The 27,826-nt window shown below is 33.7% G+C and overlaps 1 protein-coding gene across 7 annotated transcripts in view; it reads right to left on the bottom strand.

The window, feature by feature from the left end:
• Window positions 1-27,826, bottom strand: part of ZMYM2 (zinc finger MYM-type containing 2) — a 74,271-nt gene that overhangs the window by 33,868 nt on the left and 12,577 nt on the right. For 6 of the 7 annotated variants that reach the window (XM_014056884.2, XM_014056886.2, XM_087721212.1 and 3 more), the window contains 5 exons: window positions 23,622-23,910; window positions 21,931-22,096; window positions 20,437-20,649; window positions 1,627-1,777; window positions 298-413 (listed from right to left, as the gene is read on the bottom strand). In XM_014056884.2, coding sequence (XP_013912359.2) covers window positions 298-413; window positions 1,627-1,777; window positions 20,437-20,649; window positions 21,931-22,096; window positions 23,622-23,910 — 935 coding nt within the window. The remainder of the gene's footprint in view (window positions 1-297; window positions 414-1,626; window positions 1,778-20,436; window positions 20,650-21,930; window positions 22,097-23,621; window positions 23,911-27,826) is intronic. The other variant, XM_014056887.2, reaches the window with a different exon arrangement.

Raw genomic sequence — 27,826 nt, 5'->3', positions numbered from 1 at the left:
GCCACATACCTCTCAGAATAAGCAGAATAGAATTAAAACAGACTCAAGAAGAAAGCACTAATGATAGCCCATGAATTTTGGAAATCACTTTCTTATATATACACTATGCTGATAATAGCCAAGCTTTAACAAGGCCTTTATTGGTAAGTGATAAACACAAATAATTTTATTTGTGAAGAGTAGCAATTAAGTAAAAAGTGGTTTCACAGTAATATTAGCCTCCTAAGAATACCTAACAGGATATATGCACATAATAATACATATCCAGGGAAGAAGAGATTGAACACAACAGCTAACCTGAAATTTAGCTACACAACTGGAACTGCAAAAGTTGTACAGTATTCCATCAGGCATTGTGGCTTGATACTGAGGTAAAGAGTTTCGCTTACAAAATTGGCAAACAATTCCCAAACCTAAAAGAAAAATGTAGTATACAAAAATAAATAAATGCAAATTTCCAGATTGTAAATGACAAGCTAGCATTTATTAGAAGTTCAGCAATGGCTGAGGCTTGAACAATCACTTATTCCTACACAAGCAGCCTTTTTAGGCTTAAACAAAACAACTTCTAGTTATGCATACTTTCCTAGATAGGGCAATAGAAAAAACTATAATTAACGAACAAGTTTTTTGATGACCAAAATCAGTGGGAATGATATGTGTAGCCTAGACTTTCCAATAAATGTACATTTTTCACTGTTACATTTAACTAATTTTAAATACAAAACACACACACACACACACACACACACACACACACTCTTTGTAGAGTTTAAGAGTTTTTCTATAAACTCACACTGTTTATATGGATACCTAATTTACATACCTACCTATCAGACTATCCTCTTTTAGGGTTAAGGATACTAGTGGGATTCAGCCGGTTCACACTGGTTCAAACGAACCAGTTGTTAAATTGCCCAACCACCCTGCTATCAAAATGGATGCTGGGTGCTGCAATGGAGAAACAGACAACGGAGTGGCTGGTGCGAGGGAAGGAAAAGGCCACTTTCTTTCTTCTCCCTGCTCCTCTTCCCCCCGTGTCAGCAGCTCCCTTGTCTGTTTCTCCATTGCAGCACAGCACCCACTTTGATAGCGGGCAGGTGGGGGGGGGGGATAATTTAACAACCAGTTGGCCCATGGTCAAGTTGGCAGTCGCAAACCGGTTAGATTATCTGAATTCCACCCCTGGTTAAGGAACACTGTATGGATTAATGTATAAGTTAGCTCTACATTAAAAAGTACAAATTAATTACCTAAATCATGCAACTGTTTTGTTTCTAGCAAAGCACATCCTTATGTACAACTGATATTTCTGGTCAATGTACAGTAATATTAAATATCAGAATACTAAAATACGTTCAAACCAAGAGCGGAGTTACCATTAAGAACAGTTTGAAAAATCTATAGCTGGTGGAAAACATGAGCTCAAATGTTAAAACTTCATGTTTTAATTATATTAATTTTTTATTTAACTCATAGGAGTCATATTCCAATAATGTAAATATAATGTGGACATCAATATCATCTCACAAGAAAACCAGATAGAAGAAACAAGTGAAACAGAATTTCTCTATTTTGGAACAATATTTTATCTGTTGAGAGAGACACGTCACCCCTTTCACTTACTTTGTGATTTTGCATATTTTGATTTGTGTGTGTTCATGCATGTGGTTGAGCAGTATGGCTCCATATGTCCATTAGTTCCTATGCACTGTGTCATGTCAAAAAACCTGCACTGTGTTGTGCAACCAGTACAAGTAGTTAATTTGCCATATTTCTAAAAAGCAAATAAAAAAACAAAAGCAATAATTATAATTATATCTGATTTAATCTCATTCAACAAGCATGCAGGAATTTATGTATTGTTTCCCAATGCTACATATTTGCTAAACTTTTTATCAACGTACATCCGAGTGTTATTCACACTTACTTAATAAAATTGAAACATACAAGGGGATGAGGGAGCACATCGCATTCACATCCATGCCTGCTGCACCTCAATGTCCAAGCATGTGACAAAACAGATTGGGATATATGCATGGCTAATGTAGGTTTAAATTTAAGACCAATTTCGTTGTATTTATTTTGTACAATGACAATAAAGCCTATACTAAGACACTTAGTTTGTATGGGTATTTTGGGATCTCCCTTTCATGAATAACTGAACTACTCTATAACTGTGTTCTTAACAATAGGTTGCAGTGGGCAGCCTTGAAATGAACTGTTCAGATGTTGAGAAAGGGGGAAGCAATCTAATATGTGAAAAAAATAATGAATGACAGAATCAGCCATAAAGTCCAAGTTAAAATTAAATGAAGTTAACTTGTGTAACATCATTTTGAAACTGAATTCTAAATGGTATCTAGAAATTTAAAACTTTGAATATTCTGAGTGCTTATTTTCTTACCTCAAAGAAAGAAGACACCCAGATTAGCTTTTCTCAGCTAGAGAAACTTCAACACCAGTTATGGTTGCAACCAAATGGTAACTCCTTTCAGCTTCAGCTTTGTTACTTGAAGAATATATCACTAAGTCTTATTTTAGTTTATTCAATATTGTTCAGCAAAAACCGTTAAGCACCTTCACAAAGAGCTCTGGATGCTGCTTAAACAATTTCATGAAGAAATAGAAAACACTCAGAAAAAAAAATGGTTGGATATTAAAATTACTTGATTATAGCAGTAGCAATAGCAGCAATAGCAGTAGACTTATATACCGCTTCATAGGCCTTTCAGGCCTCTCTAAGGGGTTTACAGAGAGTCAGCATATTGCCCCCAACAATCTGGGTCCTCATTTTACCCACCTCGGAAGGATGGAAGGCTGAGTCAACCCTGAGCCGGTGAGATTTGAACCGCTGACCTGCTGATCTAGCAGTAGCCTGCAGTGCTGCATTTAACCACTGCGCCACCTTGGCTCTTCCTGGTAAGTTCCTCCCCCCTCTAAAATATTTACTTGTAAATGGAAGTTGCGTGGGGGTTCTTTATATTTGTTGCTGAAAATGAATACAGGCAGGGAAATACAGATGGCTGCAGTGCAGATGGAGTTGCTACAAAATGTGGATGCTTTTGAAGTACAGATTCTGCTTGAAGATAAGCAGTTACTTGTGAAGTGCTGAATGTTTGATTTGTCTAGTTGACTTTCTCCACCTCCTGTTATATTTTTCTTTTGCTATTTCTCCTTGAACAAAGGCAGGAAATGTTTATATGTCTATATGCAGGGAGCAGTGACTCTCTTTAAATACAAAAGACATTGATAGCCATATGCACATGGAATCAATTAATTAATTTTATAAATTTGGACACACTTATATGCAGTTTATTTTAATGAGCAGTAATTAATTACTTCAATATAAATTACTTTTTTATCCTAGCCTGCATAATGGACATATGTATATACGCATGCCCGCAAACACACACAAACTTGCATACGGAGATTCACAGGATTTGTTTCAGCTAGAATTAGCAATGTTACACCAACAAGGTGGAAAAGGTGGACATTGGACATTGAGATTCCTGCTATCTTAAGATTTCTTTCATAATTAAAAACCACATTATTAAGAATCTTGAATACTTCCCTTTAGGTATGTTAAATTATACTTCTATCAATCTCAACTAGTTGGAAGGTACTATACAAGAGAAAGTAGTTTTAAAGAAAAGTGCCCAATATTGACCTACTAAAATACATTCCAATATTAGGGGTATCAAAGATTATATTGCTTATATATAGCAAACAAAAGAAATTAATTCTATTAAGTGGATATAACTTTGTATTATTTGGAAAGGACGTTTAAAGAATATGTCTGAAAACTTCCATATAGATAACAGGCAAAAGAATGCTTTAGAGCAATAACAGGAAACAATTACTCATAATAGTCAATGTAGGATAATGATTAAACTGCTGGGCCAATGAATGGGGAGAACTAGGTTTTAGTCCATTCTTGGCCAGCCATTTAGGCTCAGCCCGACTTACCTTTCAGGGTTATTGATGTGAGGAGAAGTAAGTGGGTATAACTACCTTAACCTTCTTAATAAAAAGGTAGAGTTGATTAACAGGAATCTAATTAAGAAAGCCCAGGATTTGGTTTGCTTTGTTCTTCTTTAAACACTTGTCTGTTTTACGACTTCAGTTGCCAAGACTCTATTTAATTTAATCTGTTTATAAAAATAAATTCATTTTGCTTTAAGATTAGTTTGTTTTCTGAACATGGTTTTTGGTTAATGAAAAAATTTAGCTAAGGGCATCTATACTATAACTGTATAGTCTAATAAAAGCCTTCACTGGCAGCTGATACACCAAAACAGACTTTTGATTTATAAAGAGTACCTTAAAAGATGGGGAGGTCTGATGATTTTTAACAAGGAAAACCTAGCAATGGAAAACAATAGTATTTTATAAATTAAAAACTGATGAACCTGAATTTCCAGATATTCTTCGGAATCCTTTTGTGTGGTTGAAATTTCTGTATTCAATGCAATTCAACCCATCAATACATTGGGAAACTTTTCTGATGGGGGGTGGAATATAGGTACAACAAGCTTGTACTCAATCCGGATAAGACTGAGTACGCCCCTCAGACAGGGTTCGCAATTTGGGAGTCCTCCTGGACCCACAGCTGACTTTTGAACACCATTTGTCGGCTGTGACCAGGGGGGCATTTGCCCAGGTTCGCCTGGTGCACCAGTTGCGTCCCTACCTGAACCGGGAGGCCCTCACAACAGTCACTCGTGCCCTTGTGACCTCTAAACTGGACTACTGCAACATGCTCTACATGGGGCAGCCCTTGAAGAGCATTCGGAGACTTCAGCTTGTCCAGAATGCAGCCGCGCGAGCGATCGTGGGTGCACCTCGGTTCACCCACGTAACACCTATCCTCCGCGAGCTGCACTGGCTGCCTATTGGTCTCCGGATACGCTTCAAGGTGCTAGTCGTCACTTATAAAGCCCTTCATGGTATTGGACCTGGGTACTTGAGAGACCGCCTACTGCCAATCACCTCCACTAGACCGATTAGATCCCACAGATTAGGCCTCCTCCGAATTCCATCCGCCGGCCAGTGCCGACTGGCGACTACCCGGAGGAGAGCCTTCTCTGTGGCTGCTCCGACCCTCTGGAACGAACTCCCCGTGGGGATTTGAACCCTCACCACCCTCCAGGCCTTCCGCAAAGCCCTTAAAACCTGGCTGTTCCGACAGGCCTGGGGCTAAAGAGCTGTTGCCCCCGTCTCGAATGGTATGACTGCTGTGTGTTTTTAAATTATGTATTGCTATGTTTTGTCTTTCATTTTTTGTCTGTACTCCCCTTCCCTGATTTGAATTGTGAGCCGCCCCGAGTCCTCTTCGGGGGGAAAGGGCAGCATATAAATATAATAAAATAAAATCAATCAATCAATCAAATATAAAAGATCATTCACTTGTCTGTGGTCTTTCATGCTGCATAAACCCAACTGACTATAGATTAATTGACAAAGGAGAACATAACTTGGCATAGCCTTCCTTGATTTTGTGGAAGTATTAATTCATGCTGGCTGGGAATGTAGTTTAAAACATCTAGGGTGAAACAGCTTGGGAACGACTGGCTTTGCATGTTATGAGAATACAGTACTTTGAATCAATCTTTTCTACCTCTGGGATACAGGAGTAAAATTTTATATCTTAAGATCTGTAAAGCAAAATGAAAAACCTCCCTTTTCTGCAAATGTGGATGATGGAAGTATAATGTCATTTATTCACCACAGGGTTGAAAAAACCAATCAGCAGAATCTTGGGGTTTATTCTTCATTGTAACTTCTTTAGTCTACTGAGTTCCGCATCTGTTCTGAAAAGGCACTTGGGGGACTAAAGAGTGAAGATTTTTAGCATGAAGTAAAACTTCAATGTTTATTTCCTAAATAGCATTACTCTCTTTTCAGCCACATGATTGGAGCATTTGACATGGTTGTTTTTTTCTGAGAACAGCTTAGAATACTTTAAAAAAAAACTTTTTTTCATTGTGTTGCTGGGAGTGAAATTTAGGACGCCTTTAAACCTAGCTATTCTCTGCCAGATTATTGGCCTTCAAAACACCATTTTGTATACACAATATAAGTAAGCCAATCCTATTTCTCATGTTCCGAATTTTTTGTTGATCAAGGGATGCAAGATAAGACTTGGCATTTTTGCAGGAAAAAATGAGCTATTAGCTCTTTTGATGGTTCTGAAGCCACCTTTTCTTTAGTCTTTGTATAGTCTAAACTTCTGCTAACAGTTGTTCACCTCCATAGTTCACCTTCCAAATTAGAAGATTACAGGTAGTCCTTGATTTACAACAGTTTGCTTAGTGACTGTTTAAAATTACAGTAGCACTGAAAAGATAACATGACCTTTATGACTGATTAAGATATTTTGTAAAGATGGTTTTTCACACTTCTGACCGTTGCAGAATCCCCATGGTCACACAATTAAATTTTGAATGCTTGGAAACTGGTTCATATTTATGATGGTAGCAGTGTCCTGGGGTCATATGATCAGCTTTTGCGAACTTCTGAAAGCAAAGTCAATGGGGAAGCCAGATTTACATAGCAACCAATAACTTAACAACTGGAATGATTCACTCAGCTGTGGCAAGAAAGGTTGTAAAATGGGGTAAAAATGTCTCACTTATCAATATAAATTTGAGGTTAAATTGTTGGTCCTAAGTCAAGGACTATCTGTACTAACCACACCTTAAAACCTAATTCAGTATTAAAATCTCCAGATTGCTGAGAAACTACCAATGGTTAATTTGACACACACACAAACTGCTTTAGGATCACCAATGCTGATCCAGTTTGCAAGATTGTCTATTTACTAATTCAGATCTATGAGAACTTTGAAATTTTTCTCAAGATCAGCAAGAGATTACGTAGTCAATTTTTTTACATGGGCTATAATGAGTTCTGCACTGCTTTTTTCAAGCTGAATTAAAAAAAAGAAATCAGTTCTTTTCTATCATGTTTCCTGTGACACCAACTTCATTATTCTGTTCAATTAGAGTGTTAACTATATTTATATGAATCACTGAACAACATTTAGTTATTATAATAGTCTAGCATAAATAATCTCAAAACAAAGGCGGACAACTTGCAGAGAACAGCCTATTGTGCAGATTGCGCCAAGTTTGGGCATGTTTAGACATGAGGCCAGTCTCTCTAGCCGGAGAGCAGTTTCTTATCAGAAACTGGTGCCAGAGCTCAGTGAAAGAATGTGAATGTTTTGTCTTTGTAGTCAAGTTAAATATGATGTAAATCATGTAATACTTTCTGCAGTTTATATGTAAGTCTCAGAAATGAAACCTTTGCCACTCATCCAAAAAACTCCCAAACCTATGAATTTCGATTTGCCATTACTGTTATTTGGATGAAGCCCAAAAGACCATCAAACTGTTATTTTTGATGATGAATTGAATTAATTCCTTTTCCCAAGAAAATAATTGGCTATGGAAGTTCTTGGCTATGAATACTATGTGTGCATGTGACTTCTCAAAAGTTAATTTGAACGTCATCTTTTCACAGTAGAAAAGGTATGTATTGTTAGCCTATCTTGCTAACATTTAAGAATTGTAGAACATGAAACTACTTTTGAAAAGAACGTCTGAAAAATACAATTGAAATAAATATGGAGATATGATGGTCACTGCACTTAAGCTTACCCTACACCTGCATTCAAAAAGTGTTGTCATTTTGTGTGTGAATGGACAGTATGAACACGAAAAAAAGACTGCATTCACAACAAATGGCCAAAATGTACTTCGCTTGTTCCAGCAAAAAAGAATGTGATAAAGATCCATTTGTTGACCCTGAAAAAGTTTTTATTCCTCTTTTGCACATCAAATTTAGACTTATAAAAAACATTGTTACTGTATAAAACAGGAACTGGTTTCAATTCTTTGAGGATCAAACTTCCCAGGATTTCTGATGCTAAATTAAGAAAACATTTCTATAGATCCACAGATAAGAAAACTGGTATTAGGATGTTAAAAATGATGAAAAGTTAAGCAATATTGAAAAATCTGCCTGGCAATCATTCAAAAACAGTATAAAAATCTTTTGGAAATCATAAGGTAAGAAACTATCATGAAACAGTGACCCCTTAAAGTTGTACCAAGCCTTAGGATGGAAAATTTAAAATTCATATCTTCAACTTTTCCCCAGTGTTATGAGTATTCAATGATGAAATATTGGACAAATTTCATTGGGATATTTCAAAAATTAAAAGTGAAAGCAAGGCAAGTGGAGTTCATATTTGGCTGACTAATGCTGGACCCTTAGGAGAGATATTCCTGAAGTGAAATTCAGCAGAAAACCATACACTGCTTTTTTTTTTTTAAAGGCAAATCTCTGTGCTTTTAACTCAATTGTGAATATAGTAAGTTATTACCAAAACCTAAGTGGTGTGTCGCTCAAAAACATGGCTTAATAGAGAATTTTGAAATCATTCAAATTCAGCACAAAAGATATTTCAAGATTGACCACTTTCAGTTTGTGGGACACAATTATTATTATTTTTTTGCTACAGTATTATAAATTTTGATGTCCTTGTGTTCAACCCTTTCTAATACTTTTCATGTTTGTATAGGGCTTCCCTAAAATCTTGTTCACTTTAAGAAACTTATCACTGATTCTTGTGTACAGATGATCACTAAATACAGCCTCACTTGCCCCCCCCCCCATGGGTAGGGTGACTAGGCGGCCTTGGAAACGCAAAGTATAAAGAAAGAAGCTACTTAAAGAAGCAAACATTTTCCTTGATTCAAACCTCAAAACCAGGTAGAGCTCAACCTGACAGTGATTGCACTCAGATATAAGCCATCTTAGTGGCAATAATATAGGTAGATAAGTCTTTAAAGCATTCCTATGACTGACATTCCTATGACACTGCATAAAACCTCTTTCTGCTTATCTGAATGTCCGTCACTAGGGACTTGGGTTATCATATCTATAAAATAATCCAATTACAAGAACCTTAGGAATGTTCTTGTATCCCAATGAGAATCCGATCTCCTGTTATATGAAGACAGAATCCAACATTACAGAAATGGGGTAAGTCCTGAAAAAAGGTAAATTATCAAGCTGAACTTCATATGAAAAGGAAGCATTTTTTTTCTTGCTGCACATGCTGATCTTCCGTTTAGAGCTTTCTGTATTATTTTCCCATGTTGACAACTCAAAATTTACTACTTTTTCTAAGAATCTACTTCTTATACATATTCCAATTACTTACATAGTCAGGACTTTTTCAACATATAGTGAAGTGAGTTTGTGAATTCATTCTCATCAATAAGACTAAAGACTGCAGTGGCACTTTATCAGTTGTACTTTTTGTTCTTAAGGAAAAACCTTCAAACTCTTAGTTAATAACTTTTTCAAATTGCAAGACTGAAGTGACTGGGTTCATTATCTTCAGTAAGTAGTATAGCATTAAAACAGAAGAAACTAAGCTCAGAGAGAGCAAATTCAAAAATCTTGTAATGTGCAGTTCCAAACATATGCTGGGTCTCAATTAAGAACTGTTGATGAAATGTGATTCAGAAACTGAAGAAAAGATTGTTTGATTAAATGGATGTAGACTTGAAACAGTAGCAGAGTAACAGAGATGGGAAATGTATAAATGTCATGAACAATTTTCAACAGACCATTAAATTTATTCCAAATATTATATTCAAAGAAAAATGATACAAGATGTTTTATTGTTGGTATTTTCTTTCAGACTTCATTTGTAAACTTAATTATTTATTCCTTAAACGCTGCTGGAAATGTAATGAGGTCTATCACTTTTTCCGTATTTCATGGCAATGCTGTAAAACTTAATGATTTTTGGAAATGATCGATATTAGAATTAAAACATTTTTTAAAAGTTAAAGTACCATTTCATTTGTTAAATTTTACTGAACTATATATTCTTTCAAGTATATCGAATATTTATATATGTTAATTACTGCAGGGATATTCATATTCTCATTAATGAAAATGACTGCTTATTTCCATCTTGAAAGAATGGCGAACTGAGTTGAGGTAGTATGTTTTAATGTTGAGAATAGTGTTGTATCTTAAAATGTAAATATGATGTAGAATTCAGTTCTAACTGAAAACCATTCCTGGACCACAACTTAACACAATGGTTTGTGTACTTTATCCAACATTGGCTTTCTATAGTTTGTTTAGGACTATAGTCCTATAGTTCCTATTACTATTTCAATTTATACTGGTTAACCATGTATTTTTTGTTAAAGTTTAATAGTGATTTAAGTTTTTTTAACACAGTATTATATATTCAGTAGTTAATAATTGATTGGAAAGCTGTAATCTCCATAGCATTTTATTTTATACTTATTTATATATTATTTTATATCTTTTCCCTTGCAATTTCATTTGTTTTCTCTATGTGTAATTTTTGAAAAAACAAAACCTTTGATTATCAAATTTCAGATTACTTACCTCAAAGGTGATGCTTCTAGTAGCAATCCAATTTAGCCATCAACTTCTGAACTGCATGCACTTAAGAATGGACTCATCATAATTTACATTTTATCAAGACATCATTCTGTGACAATAGTTTTCCCTCCCAAAGGTAAATTCTGTCTTGTACTTTTATACTACTCTGTATGTTCCACTTTTAGAGCTAAACCCCTCCCTTCCATTTGCTTTTTATGTAGACTACATTATACTGCGTTGCCTCTTGCAAACAGGTAGTCCTCGACTTATGAAAATTGAGCCCAATGTTTCTGTTGCTAAGCAAGACAGTTGTTAAATGAGTTTTGCCCCATTTTACAACCTTTCTTACCACAGTTGTTAAGTGAATCATAAATACATGCCAGTTGCCAAGCGTCCTAATTTTTACCAGGTGACCACGGATGCTGAAACAGTAGTAAGCATGAAAAATAAAGTCATAAGTCTCTTTACTCAGTTCCATTGTAACTTTGGATTGGCAATAAAGGAATGACTGTAAGTTGAGGACTACCTGTAGTTTATCTAGATCAGGGGTATTCAACCTTTTTATACCTACCGCCCACTTTTGTATTTCTGGTAGTATTAAAATTTTCTAACCACCCACCAGTTCCACAGTAATGGTGATTTATAAAGTAGGGAAGTAACTTTACTTTATAAAATTTATAAAGCAGAGTTATAGCAAACCCCTACCGCCCACCATGAAAGCTGGAACGCCCATAGTGGGCGGTAGGGACCAGGTTGACTACCACTGATCTATATCATAAACTGCTGCTCAAAAACTCTCTTGGGGACCTCACTACTATTTTCAAGTATTCAGCTAAAGCACAGGGTATTTGTATTCTTACTTCTCTACAATAATAATCTGTAGAAGAAGTGACAAATAGGTGTTGTAAAAAATTATAAAAGGCAACCAAGATAAAAGAAATCACAGGGGCTGCTAAGTACAGAAATATATTCCTATATCAATTTCTCCACTGCATACTGGATAAATACTCTTTGAGTATTTCTACACACTGCACCAATTACAGCTTCATGCATAGTATGAGCAGCAGTTTTTAGAAGTGATGAATAAATTTTAATTATTGTAGTTTTTGATATTTGTTTTTGCTAATCAACAAAGAATAGGAATTTAAAAAGAACTTGTGATCACTAAAGGAAATAAATAAATACGTTTTTATTATGGAGGTTTAGTAAGACGACTAACAAAGGTTGCAATATAAAATTAGCATTCACAATTTATAAAAATTGCAACAACCTGTTTTTTTAACATGATTATTTATCTCCCTGATTGTGAGGAAGGACGAACACATAGGAACTAATTCACATGCTGTTATATGTTAAGAGATATCAAGCAGTTAGTTTTAGGAAACTTAGCTGAAATTGTTTGCTTTTTATATGATATTTTTTCTATTTTTCAGAATGTATTGCATGTATGTTTATGTACTCCAAAGCAGATAAGTTTCTTTGGCTTGGAATGTCAGCCCCTGTAATATATTATAACAATTTAAATAATAATAATAATAAATAGCTTTCAACTGAGGAACAGTACATTTAAATGTTATAGGCCATTAAATAGTTGATTATCAGATTACCATTGTTTATAAAAATTAAGTTTAATCTCTTGCAGGATTTTATGAGGATAAAAGTGCAAAGGGCAGGAATTTTGTGGATGAAGAACAGGATGAGTAGGTAAATATATTTTACACATTGCAAATATCGACAAAGCCTGTTTAACGTGCAATATTAAGGCGCATGATAGCTTTAAACAACTTTATGTTCGAATAAATACACTAATGTTTACAAATATAGAGCAAAACATTTTCCCTCATGAAAGGGGCTTTATTGAAACATCATGTTTTCTCGGATGCAATATTCTGTCCTATGCATAGAAAAAGATCAGCAGTGGTAGAAAAGTCAGAGAAACAAAAACTGAGTGGTTTAAAAAGGGTAATATTATGTAAATAAACCTTACATAATATTGTAAATCAAGTTTTCAATCTTGAGACAGGAGTACATATACTGTATATATACCTATCATCAAGCTATTTCTTTTCAGGGTAAGCAACATTATGTAGACAGGGTTAAGAAGTATGAAGCCGAAGAAATTAGTGGCATGAAATCAGAAAAGATAATCTAACTAAATATAGTTTAAACCAGCATATTCAATACACTTCTCTGTATCTTTTATCACATCCACACAAATTCACATTCTTTAAATTTCTTCTTTTCAAGTATCCATTAATTTCACACAATCACAACTTCTTTGGCATTCCTCTCCACCTTTATTTACTTTTCCTTCATCTATGTATTTATTCTTATTCTGTCTAACCCCAATTCAACATTTATTTGTAATGATCAGCAATCATTCTTGAGCCCAATTCTTCTTTTTAAAACAGGCAGAGTTCTTAAAAGTATTTCATTCCCATTCCATTCTACTTTTATCTCTTGATATATAATTCTCCCCCTTGCATATAAAAAATGGCAAAACCATGCTCTTTCTTAAAGAAACCACTTCCTTCTTTCAGGAAACATAACATTCCTTATAAGTCTCCCTCCATCTAACTACCAAGATTTGCCCAGCTATATTAAAAATCTTGCTACACAAATTAATTTTCTTGCTCAGTTTTTGTTGCTGATGTACAACTTGTGATTTATTCACTATATTCCCCTTGTGAAACAATTACCTCAATATACATTTTTATAAAATAAATATAAATTATCATGATTATCAAAATGAATGCTACCTACAGTGCAGTCAGAAAGTATTCAGACCCCCTTCACTCAGTACCACATAATGACAAATTGAGACAGAATTTTAGAAATGTCTGTAAATTTATTGAAAAGAAAAAATTGAAATATCACATTAGCATAAGTATTCAGACCCTTTGCAACAACACTCAAAATTTTGCTCAGGTGCCTCCTAGTTCTCTTGACCGTTGCTGACATGTTTCTACACCTTGATTGAAGTCTACCTGTGGCAAATCAAATTGATTGGACATGATTTGGAATGGCACACACTTCTCATTTCTCTATATAAGGCCTCATAGCTGACAATGCGTATTATAGCAGAGCAAAAGGCATGAGGTCAAAGGAATTGCCTGCAGAGCTCAGAGACAGGATTATTGCAAGGCACAAATCTAGGGAAGGCTACAATAAAATTTCTGCTGCACTGAAGGTTCCTAAGAGCACAGTGCCCTCCATAATTCTCAAATGGAATAAGTTTGGCACAACCAGGACTCTCCAAAAAAGGCACCTGAAGGGCTCTCAGACTGTGACTTGAACTCTATTGGAGATCTCTGGAAGGGCCTAATAATGACTGTCCATTTGCCATCCAAACGGACTGAGCTTAAGGGGATTTACAAGGAAGAATGGCAGAAAATCTCTCAATCAAGGTGTACAAAGCTTGTTGCATCATATCTAAAGACTCAAGGCTGTAATTGCTGCCAAAGGTGCTTCAACAAAGTACTAAGTGAAAAGTCTGACTTCTTATGCCAATGTGATATTTCATTTTTTCTTCTTAATAAATTTATAGACATTTCTAAACTTCTATTTTCATTTTTTCATTATGGGGTACTGAGAAAAAAGAGATTAATGAGAAAAATAATAATTTTGACAACTGTTGAATCAGGCTGCAGCATAACAAAACTAACAAAAATTATGTGGGGGTTGAATATTTTCTGAATACACTGTATTTGTTAGCGTGTATCAAATATATTTGAACATTCTTTCAGATTTTTCTATGGTACAAATTCCTTTACTCAAAATCAAGTCAGTTTTTTTGTTTCACACTTGACGTCTACTCTTCCTTGCCCCTCAGAAAGCAAGACAGATTTGTGCAAATATCAAAACAGTAGCAAAGAAAATAAGAAATATCAAAAAGAGAAAGCAAGCAAGTAAGCTAGAAGCAGCAGCCAAAAACTATAAATAAGAAAGATAATTATGACCTACCTAGCCATTTATGTAATAGTCATTTCCCATTTATGGTTCATGGACTGTTTGAAGCATAAAACTGTGAAGGTGCCAGAGAACCAGAAAAACTATTATATTACTATTATATTATCTTTTCCTAATAGCCTGAAGTTATTGTCAGAAGAACAGAAATGATACATTCTTTTATAATTATGAATAAAATGTTTCAGAAGAATAGTTTTTACCCTTCTCAAATGATATCAATATCACAACACAAAAGGAATATTATTGTATTTAAAATTATATTTTAAAAACAAGGTAGTTCTTCCTTAAAGGGACATTGCCATTTATAGAAGAGGACATTTTCTGAATTTTTATCAACTCTTTTGTTCACATTTATAAAAGTCATCTGTTCCTGTTTTTTCCCCGATTAAAAAATTCAGCATTGGAAAGAACTCCTCCTGATTCCACAAATTTGCCTTTTGGATCCCCAAAAGTGTTGTATACTTATTTGAAAGATAATCAGTTCTGAATTTAATATATATGTTCTATTTTAGCTAAAAGATATAGACCTGTCCAGATCCTTATCTAACCAGATCTAACTCCGATCAGTATTAAACAAGATCAAGTACCATCTAAATTCTAATAAATCATAATTTAACTTTATATTTGATACTTTCTGATTTATCTAAGCATACATTTAATTATAAATCAATTTAATATACCAACATGATTATTTTAGGATCAAATAAAATTATGCAAAATATTATTACCATATTTTTTGCTTAAACAATTTTTTTGTTTAGAAATATATTTTTGTTTCTATTATTTTTCAACAATATGTCTTTTCCAAAACAGAGAGAAAAAAATGTTCACATCAACGTTTCCCCAAATTTTTATTGATATTTGTTTTACAAGGATCATGAACACTTCAACATGTAAATAATAAAATAAAATATACTTCATTCCAATTTGGACCAGTAACCCATCAGATTGCCAACAAATGATTAAAAGCTATGTTCTCAAATCTATAATGCCTTTTTTATTCACATGTATAACTTATGCATTCAAAGTATTATGTAAAATATGTTTCCTGAATTATGAAAATGTATTTAAGTAGGCATGCATACTCACTATATTGCCCTTAGTTGCTAAAGACTTGCCGTACTAAAAACATAGAGTATATGATATATGAAGCACTATCTTATTCCATAGTTTTTGGAAGAGCTATGAAACGCAAATAAGGAATAAAAATAAATAAGGCTACAAAAAAGTTTCAATATCATTTCCACTTTTCTTTTCTTTTTTTTACTCCATCCCAAATTTAACCATTTTAACATTGGAAAGATTTAATCAGACAAAGTTTTACCAGGAGTTCTATTCTATCTTTGGGGTAGAAGCACTTAAAGGATGCTTACTGAAAAAGTACTAGAATACGGTATGTTTCTAAAAAATTCAACTAATTAAATTGTTAAACGTAACCACTAAGTAATTTAAACAAAACCTAAGAAAACTGTCCTAAAAACCAAAAGGAAAAGGAGTTGAGCACAATCTTTAAGGGAATTCATTCTGTACACTATGCAATTTTAATAGCCAGAAAAGTAAGGAGGCCAATATTGCTTTTTCTCAAAGATACCTAGATTTTGTCCTGGACTTTCAAAACTGTTTATAGGAAGGATATTTAATGTCTAATTTCACTGATAAAATAGGATAAAGTAACAAAACTGTCTACTCAAATCTTACCTTAAATAAAACATCTAGCCCTAACATTAACCAATATTTTTGGTGCCATTTTGGCTTCACTATAATCAATTCAGGTAAAAATACATGGCCAATTGAGTTCCTGGTATAATAAATTGAAATTCTTTACATTATTTCAATTTCAGAAATTATTTCAAAATTCAGAAATCAGAACAGGATTATGTTTTAAATCAGGGGTGTCAAACTCGTGTTGTCACGGTGGCATCATGTGATGTATCGTGATTTTTTTCCCCTTCGCTAAACCGGGCGTGGTCGTGGCCAGCGCGATGCATCCGCCTGCGGCCCGCGAGTTTGACAGCCCTGTTTTAAATAGATAATAATTAAATGTAAAATAAATCTTTGCAATTTAATTTACATGTATGTATTACTATAGCAACTTTAAATGTTCATTTTAAAAATAAACCACAATCCAGGATTTAATGTCCTAATACCAAATATGACATTCATTATACTACATAAGGCAGAAAATCTAGTAAGATAAAAATGATCACACATTTTCAGGTTTTCCTCCCTAAATGCCCACTCATTCAGAAACCATTCAAACTTATGATGGCAGCGAACAAGTGGTGCCTCCAACGCATCTCTGTACTCATGATTGCTGCTGTGTCCTTGTCATCATTTGATTATGATCCTGGCACTAGGTACTCGGCTTGCAGTTACAGGTAGTTCTCAATTTACAACCACAATTGAGTCCAAAATTTCTGTTGCTAAATGAAACATTTGTTGTGAATTTTTCTCTGTTTTACGACCTTTCTTGCCACAGTTAAGTGAATTACTGCAGTTGTTAAATTAGTTGCAAGATTGTTAGCTGAATCTGGCTTCCCCATTGACTTTGCTTGCAAGGTGGTCGCAAAAGGTGATCACATGACCTCGGGACACTGCATCCGTCTTAAAAGAATCAGTTGCCAAGCATCCAAATTTTGATCATATGACCATGGAGATGTTGCAACAGTCGTAAGTATGAAAAATGGTCCTAAGTAACTTTTTTCATTGCCGTTGTAACTCTGAACGGTCACTAAATGAACCATTGTAAGTTGAGGACTACTTGCATGATGTTGCAGCATCCTATAGTCAATGACTGCCATTTTCAACCTTCTTTGCCTGCTTCTTACAAGCATGTCAATGGTCAGAGATTGCAAATGGCAATGTCCTTGCTTAATGACCCATGATGATTGAATGTCACCCCATGGCATTGCACCTACAACTGAATCACTTAGTAATGGAAATTCTAGTCCAAATTGCCAATGTTAAGTGAGAACTACCAATAAGTAATTATTTCCAAATTCTTAAACTAGAGTTGATACCCTCATTTATTCAGTGAACGATAACTGCAACAAAGGGGGGGGGAGGGAGTTCTAGTTCCCGTGAAAACTAGAATCAGCCAACTATAAGAATGCACATTTCTAAATTGGATGGTCTAATAATATGTCTCATTTTACATTCCTCTTTGCGGAATGATGCCTATAAAGTTGGTCCTTGAGACAATGCTAAATGTTGGGTCATTTCTCAGACGAATTAAATTAAAACTCAATTCCTTTTGGCAGTTCAGTATGGCTTCATGGAAAAACAGAGAAATGCCTTATTTGGTCTACAACTCTACGGCGTCATTGAGAAAATGGTCAATGATATGTAGTGTGTACAATCCCACTGGCTAAAAAGCAGTGCTGTCCTTACTTCTCATACATTCCTGTATAACCATGTCAAATGCAGAATGAAGTATGCTTTAGTTTACAAACATCTGAGCACTTTTCTCACATGACAATCATAATACAAGAAAACCTGAGTCCAAAAAGAATAAACAACCTAGAACAGTGGTTTGGAAAGCTATTCTTAAAAGCTAATAAGAATGAAACTGAACAAGACCAAAGTGAGTTGGAACTCAAGCAATTACTTCAAAAAAAGTAATTTGTAAAAATGTATTTATTAACAAATATTAAGTAGGAACAAATATCGCGAGTATCAGTTCTAGTTTTTTCTTACTACATAAATATCAAATATTTGTGCAGCTATTTAATACAACTTTTATAAAAGCAAAAGGCAAAATCAGCATTTTTATAGCTTACTGTATTTAGGAGAAATTTCAACTAATTTTCAAAATAAAGCCCAAAAATTTGAAATAATCATATAGCCCTGTAATGGCACTCTGTTATTCTATTACTGAAAACCTCTCAATATTTAAACATTTTTTAACAATGTTTTAAACTGTAACTAATGATATGTTGAGTTTTAAATCAAACACCTATGCAATTAACATTTTTTCATATAAAATTTTAGCTCATATTAAATCTCTTATGCAAAATACTACGTAAATCTAAGGGTACTAAGATTTTATCCTACAACCTACATAAAGATAATTTAAGTTTAGCCTAAAGTCACTGATTTATTAAATGATTCTAAACTAAGTTATTTGAAGCTAACAGATTTTCATATATAGAGAGATAAAAGAATAATATAAGTATCTCCATATAATATTATTCATATACTATAATGCTTGCTTGTTTCATTGGGGCATGTCAGAAGCATATACAATCAACTACATGCCTAGATATTAACTGCAATGGAAATTTATGACTTTCTCTTATGGTAAGATCCAATAGTTGCTTACAGTGAAATATAGAAAATTTATTCATTAGAATAGCTTCTGAGAATAAGCAATAATAAAGGAAAGTAAGCCTACTATATTTCACTATAAAACATACAACCCTATTGAATTGTAATGGTAAAATATATTATCCACTGAAGTCAAAAAGCACCAGAAAAAAGTTACCATAACAGTGCTTAATGACAACTCAATGCAGTTTTTTCATTTTATAGATACTGAAATCCTTCATCCCACTATCACTTACATATTTAAACTATTTTATGTGTTATTCTATCCCATATAACTTCCAAATATAGATCCCAAAGTTAAAAAAAAATCAAGGATTCGAATACTAATTTAGAATGGCCTCTATACATATCAAATGACCTCACTCTTCTGAAAACATATGGGATAATATGGTAAAATAGCATGAAGTATCTATACAGGTGAAAAAAATGTACAAGTCACAATAAACTGAGATACAGAGTTATCATTTAACCACATTTCATGTTCACTTGGAATTTCTGCAATGCATGTTATTCTTGTATCTTTTGGGTTGCTTCATGAAATCTTATTCAAGGCTTCTCCAAGTTTCTCCGTGGCTTCTCTGTATGCCTATCATTTTTAGTATCTTGGATAACCTATTTTGCCCCTTTTGTTTTGCTGTGTAATAAAACAACAAGGCCTGTGTTATGTTTCTAAAAGTGCTGGTTGCATATTATCAAAAATATAAGCAGCATCTCAACATTTCGAACAGGATAAATTATACAGAAATTCTAGGGTATTTTCACTCACTGTAATGTATCTTTAAAAAACTAGCTAAAAATTTTCATTAAAAAAAAAACCAGAAAATCCTTCATTTAAAATAGGATCTTCTAAAAAGTATCTTGAAAAAACATTGTACTAGGCTAAAGTTCAAAGATTACACTCAATGCAAAAGGAAGTTTCTGTTACAGAAACTTTCCTGACCTCCAAGAATCTGTGCTTCCAGAGAAGAATCTTCTGAGGATCAGAAAATACTTTGGAAAGAACTGGGATACAGGGAAGCAGGAAAAACTGGATGGAATAACTTCAGGCTACTGAAACTAATCCCCCCCTAGAGATGTAAAAACAGAAATATAGCACCCAAAACTTCAGAAAACAAAAACACTAACAGTGTAAGCGCAGCTATATTGTTGGAAATTATTGGTTATGATGTCTAGAGAGCCTGCTGTAGAAATTTAGTTGTGACAATTTAGCTTCATAGTTACAGATGAACTATTCACAGAAAGGGGGACACATTCAAAATAATAATTGCATCTGCAAAAAGTCAACTACTGTTTCTCTTTCAAGATCCTTGGTGAGACACGTGCAGGTAGACAAAACTTGTAGGGTAATAGGGGTTCTTTTTTTTGTATTCATTTCAAAACAACTGGGAATTTCTAAAATGAAGCACATAATTTCTAGGTTGTGATAAAAAAATGAAACCTCGCTTACTGTGAATAACAGAATGCTATAGAACATAGTTTTACTGTAAAAAGCGAAATAATAATTTACGAATCCAAGTGAAAAGAACCTATAGAACTACTACTCCAATCAGTATTCACAACATATTCTTATTTTGTCTTCATACTTTAGCAAACATGCTTCTAAATTAACAACAAAAAGCACAACGCTTGACTGAAATGATACAATCTAACTGAAGATTTTACAATGTGTTACATAAAAGTAAATGTAGAAGTTACCTGTTTATATTCACTAACACAGCTTTGGCAACAGAATCTTTTCGGCTCTCCATCAACCATAAGAATATTGTTTGCTGCACCTTTACTTGGAAGGTATTCTCCACAATGCTCACAACAATTCATGATTAAACCATTTGCCATTCGGTATCGATTGAAGCAGTGATCACTACACAACTTATGAGTCATGTTTTTAAAGCTAACTTCATGGCGTATCTAAAAGCAAAAATTTAGTTTTATATGAAGATCTACTTTTATTTTAATTATGAATTTCAAGCATAACTTTAGATTAATTGTTTAAGCAACCTTGGAATCTGCCATTTCAGAAATAAAAGCTTACACTGCCATTTAAAGTATAGATGTTAGGCACTTTAGCTGTATACAAAATTCATCATATAACAATTTGGAAAAATCCCTTATGTTAAAAAGGAGATGGCACTAAGTTCTAACCTTCTGTTATAAAGATTATAATTACAAAGGACATGCTGCTTTATCATCCCTATGTTGAGTCACTACAGAAATTAAATAGTCCTGTAATTATAGGTTTTTAAAAAAATGTAAATCATGATAATGCATTTATCAGTTACCCAAAATTACATAAAATTTCATTAATGATGTTCACAGATGTTAACAAGAGTTTACAAAAAAACCACAAATATAAGAATGCCCTTAAATTTCAATGTTCAAACATAAAGCTACTTGCTTTTTCTCAAACTCTGCTTGTCCTAATAGTCCTTATTTTCTTTGGACAGCAACCAATTAGCACAACTTTGGTATGCAACTGATTTTCCTCCCTCTGAAAAATAGACTATGTATTCTTGCAGATACAGTGTGTGTATGTGTGTGTGTGTGCGCGTGCGTGCGTGGGGCTGCATGCTCAAATGTTCCAATTAAGAAATATTTAAACATTTTTAAAACAAATCTGAAATTCTCACAGAATTTCCATGGGTCAATAGGATGCTATACTCATTCAACTATAGAACTTTTATGTCTTCTACTTAGTATGAGTATTTGTCAAGAGATGAAACGTGATACCGTGTTTCCCCGAAAGGGTCTTATTTTCTTTTGACCCCCAAAATAAGCACTTGGCTTTTTTTCAGGGAGGTCTTTTATTTTTGAGGTGCAGGGAGGACCCTTAACCACTAAGGGAAGGGACGTGATAGCTAAGATTTGCTCATGGATGGCAGGGGCATTTGGGTATGTCCGTCCCATCCCAGAAATGATAGAAACTGGCTGCGCATGCATTTAAATATTTCGGGGAGGGCTTATTTTGGGGGTGAGGACTTATTTTAGTGCATGTGCTCAGAAGCCCGATTGGGCTTATTATCCAGCTTGGTCTTATTTTCGGGAAAACAGGAACTCCTCATGGGCAAGGAGCCTTAACTAAATAATCCACTGTTTTTCTTTAAACAATGATATAATTATATCAATAGTTTCTTAAGCAACTCAAATAAAACTTATTTTAGAAAAAAAATCAGTGAAAAATAGCAAACAAACCTCAGTTAGTTTGCCACAGATAGTGCATCTTGATTTATTTAAGATTCCTTTTGAGGGATTCTGTTTGTCTTCATAGAAAGACAGACATGATGTACTGCAAAACTCCTGGAAAGATTCGCTTGAATCAACCTGAGCAACAATAGTTCCTTTCATTGTTGTTATGTCTCTGAAAAACAAAATGATTATGTCTTAGTAATTCAGCAACCATTGAATGTTTTTTTCTCAGAAATTTCAGCTCTTTAAAAAAAACCTAACAGCTCTTTATGAATGTAATATTCAATTTCAACAGAAAATAGTGTACTTCTTAACAAGAGTCCCTGTTTCTATTTATTGAAAAAGCAATTGTGCTACAAAAAAAATCAGGGGAAAACAAATATAATTGGCCAAATACTAAGTAATTTCTATCATCCTGCTTTTATGAAGCTTTTGACATGTTTATCTTCTTGTACTGATGTAACAAGATATAAACCCCGAACAACCTTCTTCCTCCAACCCCTATTTATCCCCTTTTATAGCAATAGCAATAGCAATAGCAGTGGACTTATATACCGCTTCATAGGCCTTTCAGGCCTCTCTAAGCGGTTTACAGAGAGTCAGCATATTGCCCCCAACAATCTGGGTCCTCATTTTACCCACCTCGGAAGGATGGAAGGCTGAGTCAGCCCTGAGCCGGTGAGATTTGAACCGCTGACCTGCTGATCTAGCAGTAGCCTGCAGTGCTGCATTTTAACCACTGCGCCACCTTGGCTCTTTTATGTTTTGATATTTGTATATACAAGAAGGAATGAACTATCAATGAGACAGAAAGTATCACAGTATGTTTTATTACCAACTTTTGAAGTGATACACTGGCAATTCTTGATTATGATTGACATTTAAAAAAAGGGAATATTGCTTTTGAGGTAGAGACATTGGAAAAGGAATGAGTTCTTTCAGCCAGTTTTTCATTTCACAATTAGTAATCAGAAAACAATGATGAAATGAGATAAATTAAGAGATAAAAATGGTGACCTAATAAATGTCACTACAAACAAAATTATTCCTTTATGTTTTTCCTATTTATTGCTGATAAACATCAAAAATCAAAAGATCTTGCTTTTCTATTTACATGTATTAAATAAAATAGATAAAGGTCAAAGGCTGCACAGCTATAGGCTTGTATGAAGCCCAACTTCATAACCAGTTTTTTTAAACAAAATCTGAATGCATCATAATTATTACAGCAGTTTTAAATAAGAATCTTAATAGATCACTTATTAATATAGGTAGCTATAGAAATAAAATAAAAAAACTTCCAATTTGACTACTAGTTTACTTTAATCACTTATGCAAACCAATTTCCATTTAGAAAATGTGACTTTTTCTCCTTTAAAAAAAATTTAAAACAGGGCACTTTTGACTTATACACCTATAACTTACAGCCATGCTTATGTCTACATTCACTATTAATTTTAATTCCAATGAAATGTCAGAACAAACGATAGCAACTATAGTAAATTATTACTACCCAATAACAAACTTTACTTCTTAACCTTTGCCCAGGACTATATTACTATGCAAACAAATGATGAAAGAACATAAAGTATCTCAGTTGTCTCTTAAATAATAAAATGGATTTCACAAAGTTATTAGAACAATTAACGGGACTATAGTTTTAACAAATATGATCAAGAAATAAGAAAAATCCTTACTTTTTACACATAACACAGAGTTTCTTTGGAGCTGGTTTATGTGAAAATGATGAAAGGCAAGTAGTAGAACAAAAAAGATGAACAGATCCTTTCCGCTGATACGCAGTCTGGCCCTTCTGCAAAGGCTTTTTGCAGTTAGCGCATGTAACTTTAACCTGCTTTGAAGGTTGTTGTTGTTGTGCAGGTGGTTGGAAGACTTGTTTGGGAAGAGATGCCACAGGAGACAGGGAATCTACACCTGGTTGCTTCTGATTCCTTGGAAATGAAGCTGACTGAGATATCCAGGAATCTTAAAAATACAAAATGAAGAAACTGGATGTAAACAGCTTTAGGAAGTTTACAATGGCAATAGGCTGGCATTAATCTGACAGTAAAGCACAGTATTGCATTGCTAGTGCAGGTAAAAACTACAGAAATTGTTTAACTGTTAACAGTGAATTGAACTGCACTAATTTCTATATAGCCCTATTTTTTAAAAAAAACTCATTAAAATTGCAATTGAAGATTATAAATCATGGTAACTTTGAGCATATTACTGTTTAAATCAACATTTCAAAAACTTTTAAAATATGAATTGTTCCTATGTAAAATTCTTGTCAAAATTTAACATGATACTACAAAGCAAATTAAACAATGAGATTACTTTTGACAATGGCCTGAGAAAATAAGGGCAACATGGAAATGATTTATTGGTCATGTAAAACAAATATCCTCTAAGCCTTAGTTTAAGAAAAAGGATAAAGCTTTATATTTTAATTTCCATTATTGAAAAAAGGACTGTTAATTTCCAAAGAAGTTTCAAGTTTGTCTACTTCCCTAGTGCCTTACCACATCTTACAAAGGAATAATTCAGTATCTGAAAAGCATCTTATATTGTTTACATTCTGTATTTGTATTATATACAAGTAATGAATACTTACCTTAAGTATCAGCAAGAGGATTTTAAACTACAAATCTTTACTTTTATTTTAACTTGAGCATACTTTCCATAATTCAGTGTTAGCTCCCTGCTTTTGGGAATACCTTTTGACTTGAGGTACATTTTTTTATATCTCTGCAACTGCAGTTCAGATGTAGCATGTTAATTTCATTCCAATTTAACTTTGACTTTAGCAGAATATTAGAAAGGCAGGTAACACAGTACTGTTATTACCTTTGAGATGGTACATATATAAAGAATCTTGATTTTCTTCGGATATTTTTAGTGTTGATATAATACTGTGTATGCTCTCACATTAATATTACTCATAAGGTTAAAAACATCAATACTTCCCTTTTTATTTTTGTAACTATCAGCTATTAGTTCATGCAAGCAAAAGTATCAGGAAAATGAAAACAATTTCTTTTGGTGGGCTTCTAAGAGATAACAAAAACAAAACAAAACAACCCAACACATATAGTAAGCTAGATAAACTTAAAAGTGTTAACTGTTCTCCTTGGTCTATATATTTACTTTTCAAAATGAGATGGATCGCATATAAATGTACTAAATAAATAAATATTTCCAAAGAATATGGGTATAAAAAATGTGAAGTAATTTAAAAAGCCTCTTTCTCTTCTTTTGGTTGAAGACAATGTGGAGCTAACTTTTTGGATAACAGTTGATGACAACATTTATTTTCTCTGAGGAAATGTAATGTCATTGTAATGTTCCAAAAAATATTTCACAATCATAATGTTAATTAATTTTTTTAAATCTGGTTAACAAGCAGCATTTATATAAACTACTACATTGCCTATCTGAGATAAGAAACTATTGAATGGAAGCTGTTCTGAAGTTCTCAGTGATGGTCAGGAGACTCAAAAACATTTCTTTTCGGACAGAACATTTGAGCTGTTCTGAGTTTTGTTCCAACAAAACACAACCAACTTGAAACATTTAAGCAAAACATTTCAATTGGTGCAGTTCTGTTGTGTGTGACATTGAGATACTGCCTATTTGATACATACCTCTTTTATTAACCATATCCACAACTCCAATCTCTAGCTTTCAAGGTTATTTTTATCTTCTATTAAAAACCATTGCTTCGTCAGCATTTTCTGCCATTGGTTACATTCCAGTAATTTTGGTTCCTTTATTTAGTATTGCACTTTCTTGCATAACAATTGATAATGCAGTCAAATTCTATTCATGTGGCAAAAATATAGTTGTATTTTCATCTTTTTAACTTCTAGTAATGATCACCTCAGTAACATCACATCTTCAGTGATGTTTGCACAAATTATTTTGCTACATTTGCAAAACCATCAAACAATTATGCAAAAAGTAAAGCAGATATCATACATCCTGTCCTAAAGAATGTTATTTAAAAGCTAGTGATGCTCATGAAACATTGGAAAGTTTATATGTGAATGCACTGAAAAATAATTGTGTGAAAACTACATTTTTTGCTGTGGTTTCAGGTATCTGAAGTTGATAACTGTAGACATGAATCTTACTAGGCAGAGTAAATGATACCGCATACAATTGTTGGCACACTGAGGTCTCTATTTTGTGCACATGCAAAATTTAACATCCAGTCTCTACCCCCAATAATTCCTGGCATCTTAATTATTTTGATCTTAATGCTTTCTTTGTGTTTACTTCCATCACACTGAAAATAAGGAAGCGCACAGCAGAGAAAAATGGCAAATGTTTGCTCAAAGCTGAGATCCCACTGTTGGGAAATGCATTGGAGAAGAAAGTATATGGCCTTCAACCCTTGATGGAGAACAGCATCAAGCTCAAAAATTAGCTGGAACCTTCATTGCAACCCTGTAAGTGTATTTTAGGGTCTGCAAAGCAACACTAAGCAAAGCATTATCAATAGCTACTTTGAGAATGTAACTACAACTACTATAGTTCCACAGCTTTGAGGAGAAGAATTTCTCCAATGCTTTATTTTTATTTTGTATTTTTAATTCTGGTAAAGATCCAATTTTCTTCTTTTTCCTTCCATCTTTGTACTTTCGAGACACGTGAGGTAGTAGTTGCATGGTATAGATTCTAATCTTGCTGTATAAAACCAGTCCTGATATTATCACCAGGTAAGAGAGAATGCTAACACATAAAAATAATGGTAAGTTATGATACAGAGGAGGGAAATCCTTATCAATATGCTGGCTGTGATTCAAAATATTTCAGAAAAGAATCAGATACATGGCAGGCATTTTAACACATATTTGACTATTTCAAAATACATGTAGCTCTCACAAAGTAATGTAGAAATTGTATTAAACAATGGCTTATAAATAATGCAATAAATTATTAAATTTGTTTACTAACATATGTTTACTTATAAATAATGAAAATAAACTATTAAATTTATTTACAGTCTGACAATTTGCTAAAAGTATGACTCAAAAGTAAAACTACAAAGCACCACAATACACTGTGCTACCATTGCGCTGTAGTTCATTAGTGATTTATTTGAGTGAGCACATTCCCTAATTCCCACTGCTCAATCCTACTGTATGTAACTCTTAGCTATTGGAGCTCAGCAAATCTCTATATTGCCATCGTCACTGTTCTATATGCAAATATTTAAACAAGTATGGTTTCATTTTATGTTTATTAGCAAACTTATACCTTGACGGATTTTCACCAAATATATTTAATGCTTATTGAAATGGAAAAAATGCTAAGAATTCAGCTTCATTTTACAGTAGATAGCCTGCACAATAATTATTGATTATACTTCAAATTACCCAGCTAAAAAAAGAAGTTTTCAAAACAATTTGCCAGACTCCAATGCAATCTTTCATTCTTAAGAATGCCAGACAGTTTCTAATGAGAATTTCCAGTAAAAGCACAAAAATGCTAAGTAGGTGCATTGAGCATATCTTGGGATGCGAGGGAAGAAAAGTGTTGGGAAACAGAGAATAGTTTTGCTCTTCCATGTGCATGTGATAATGTTTGTCTTGCATATGTTTTTGTAAGACAGGCAAAATGATATATCAACTAAATCCTGTTAAATCATTTTTTCAGTAAACTTCTCTCTCAAGCTTACTTCTAGAAAAGAGTTTAAATGATTTCTGTTTTACAATTGTGACCCATTTGGTGTTTTTTTTAAGATTCTATGCTAAATTACCTTTCTTTTAATTTCACACTTTCGCTTTCTGTAAAATGTAGACATTTTTAGAAGACTTAGAATAACAGAGTTGGAAGAGACTTGTAGGTCACCTAGTCCAATCCCCTGCTCAAGCAGGAGACCCTGTACCATTTT

This window comes from Thamnophis sirtalis, unplaced genomic scaffold, assembly GCF_051295495.1.
Source record: "Thamnophis sirtalis isolate CommonGarterSnake01/CBP01778 unplaced genomic scaffold, rThaSir2_p1.2 scaffold_8, whole genome shotgun sequence".
Classification (NCBI taxonomy): domain Eukaryota; kingdom Metazoa; phylum Chordata; class Lepidosauria; order Squamata; family Natricidae; genus Thamnophis; species Thamnophis sirtalis.
This window is presented reverse-complemented; position numbering and strand designations above follow the sequence as displayed.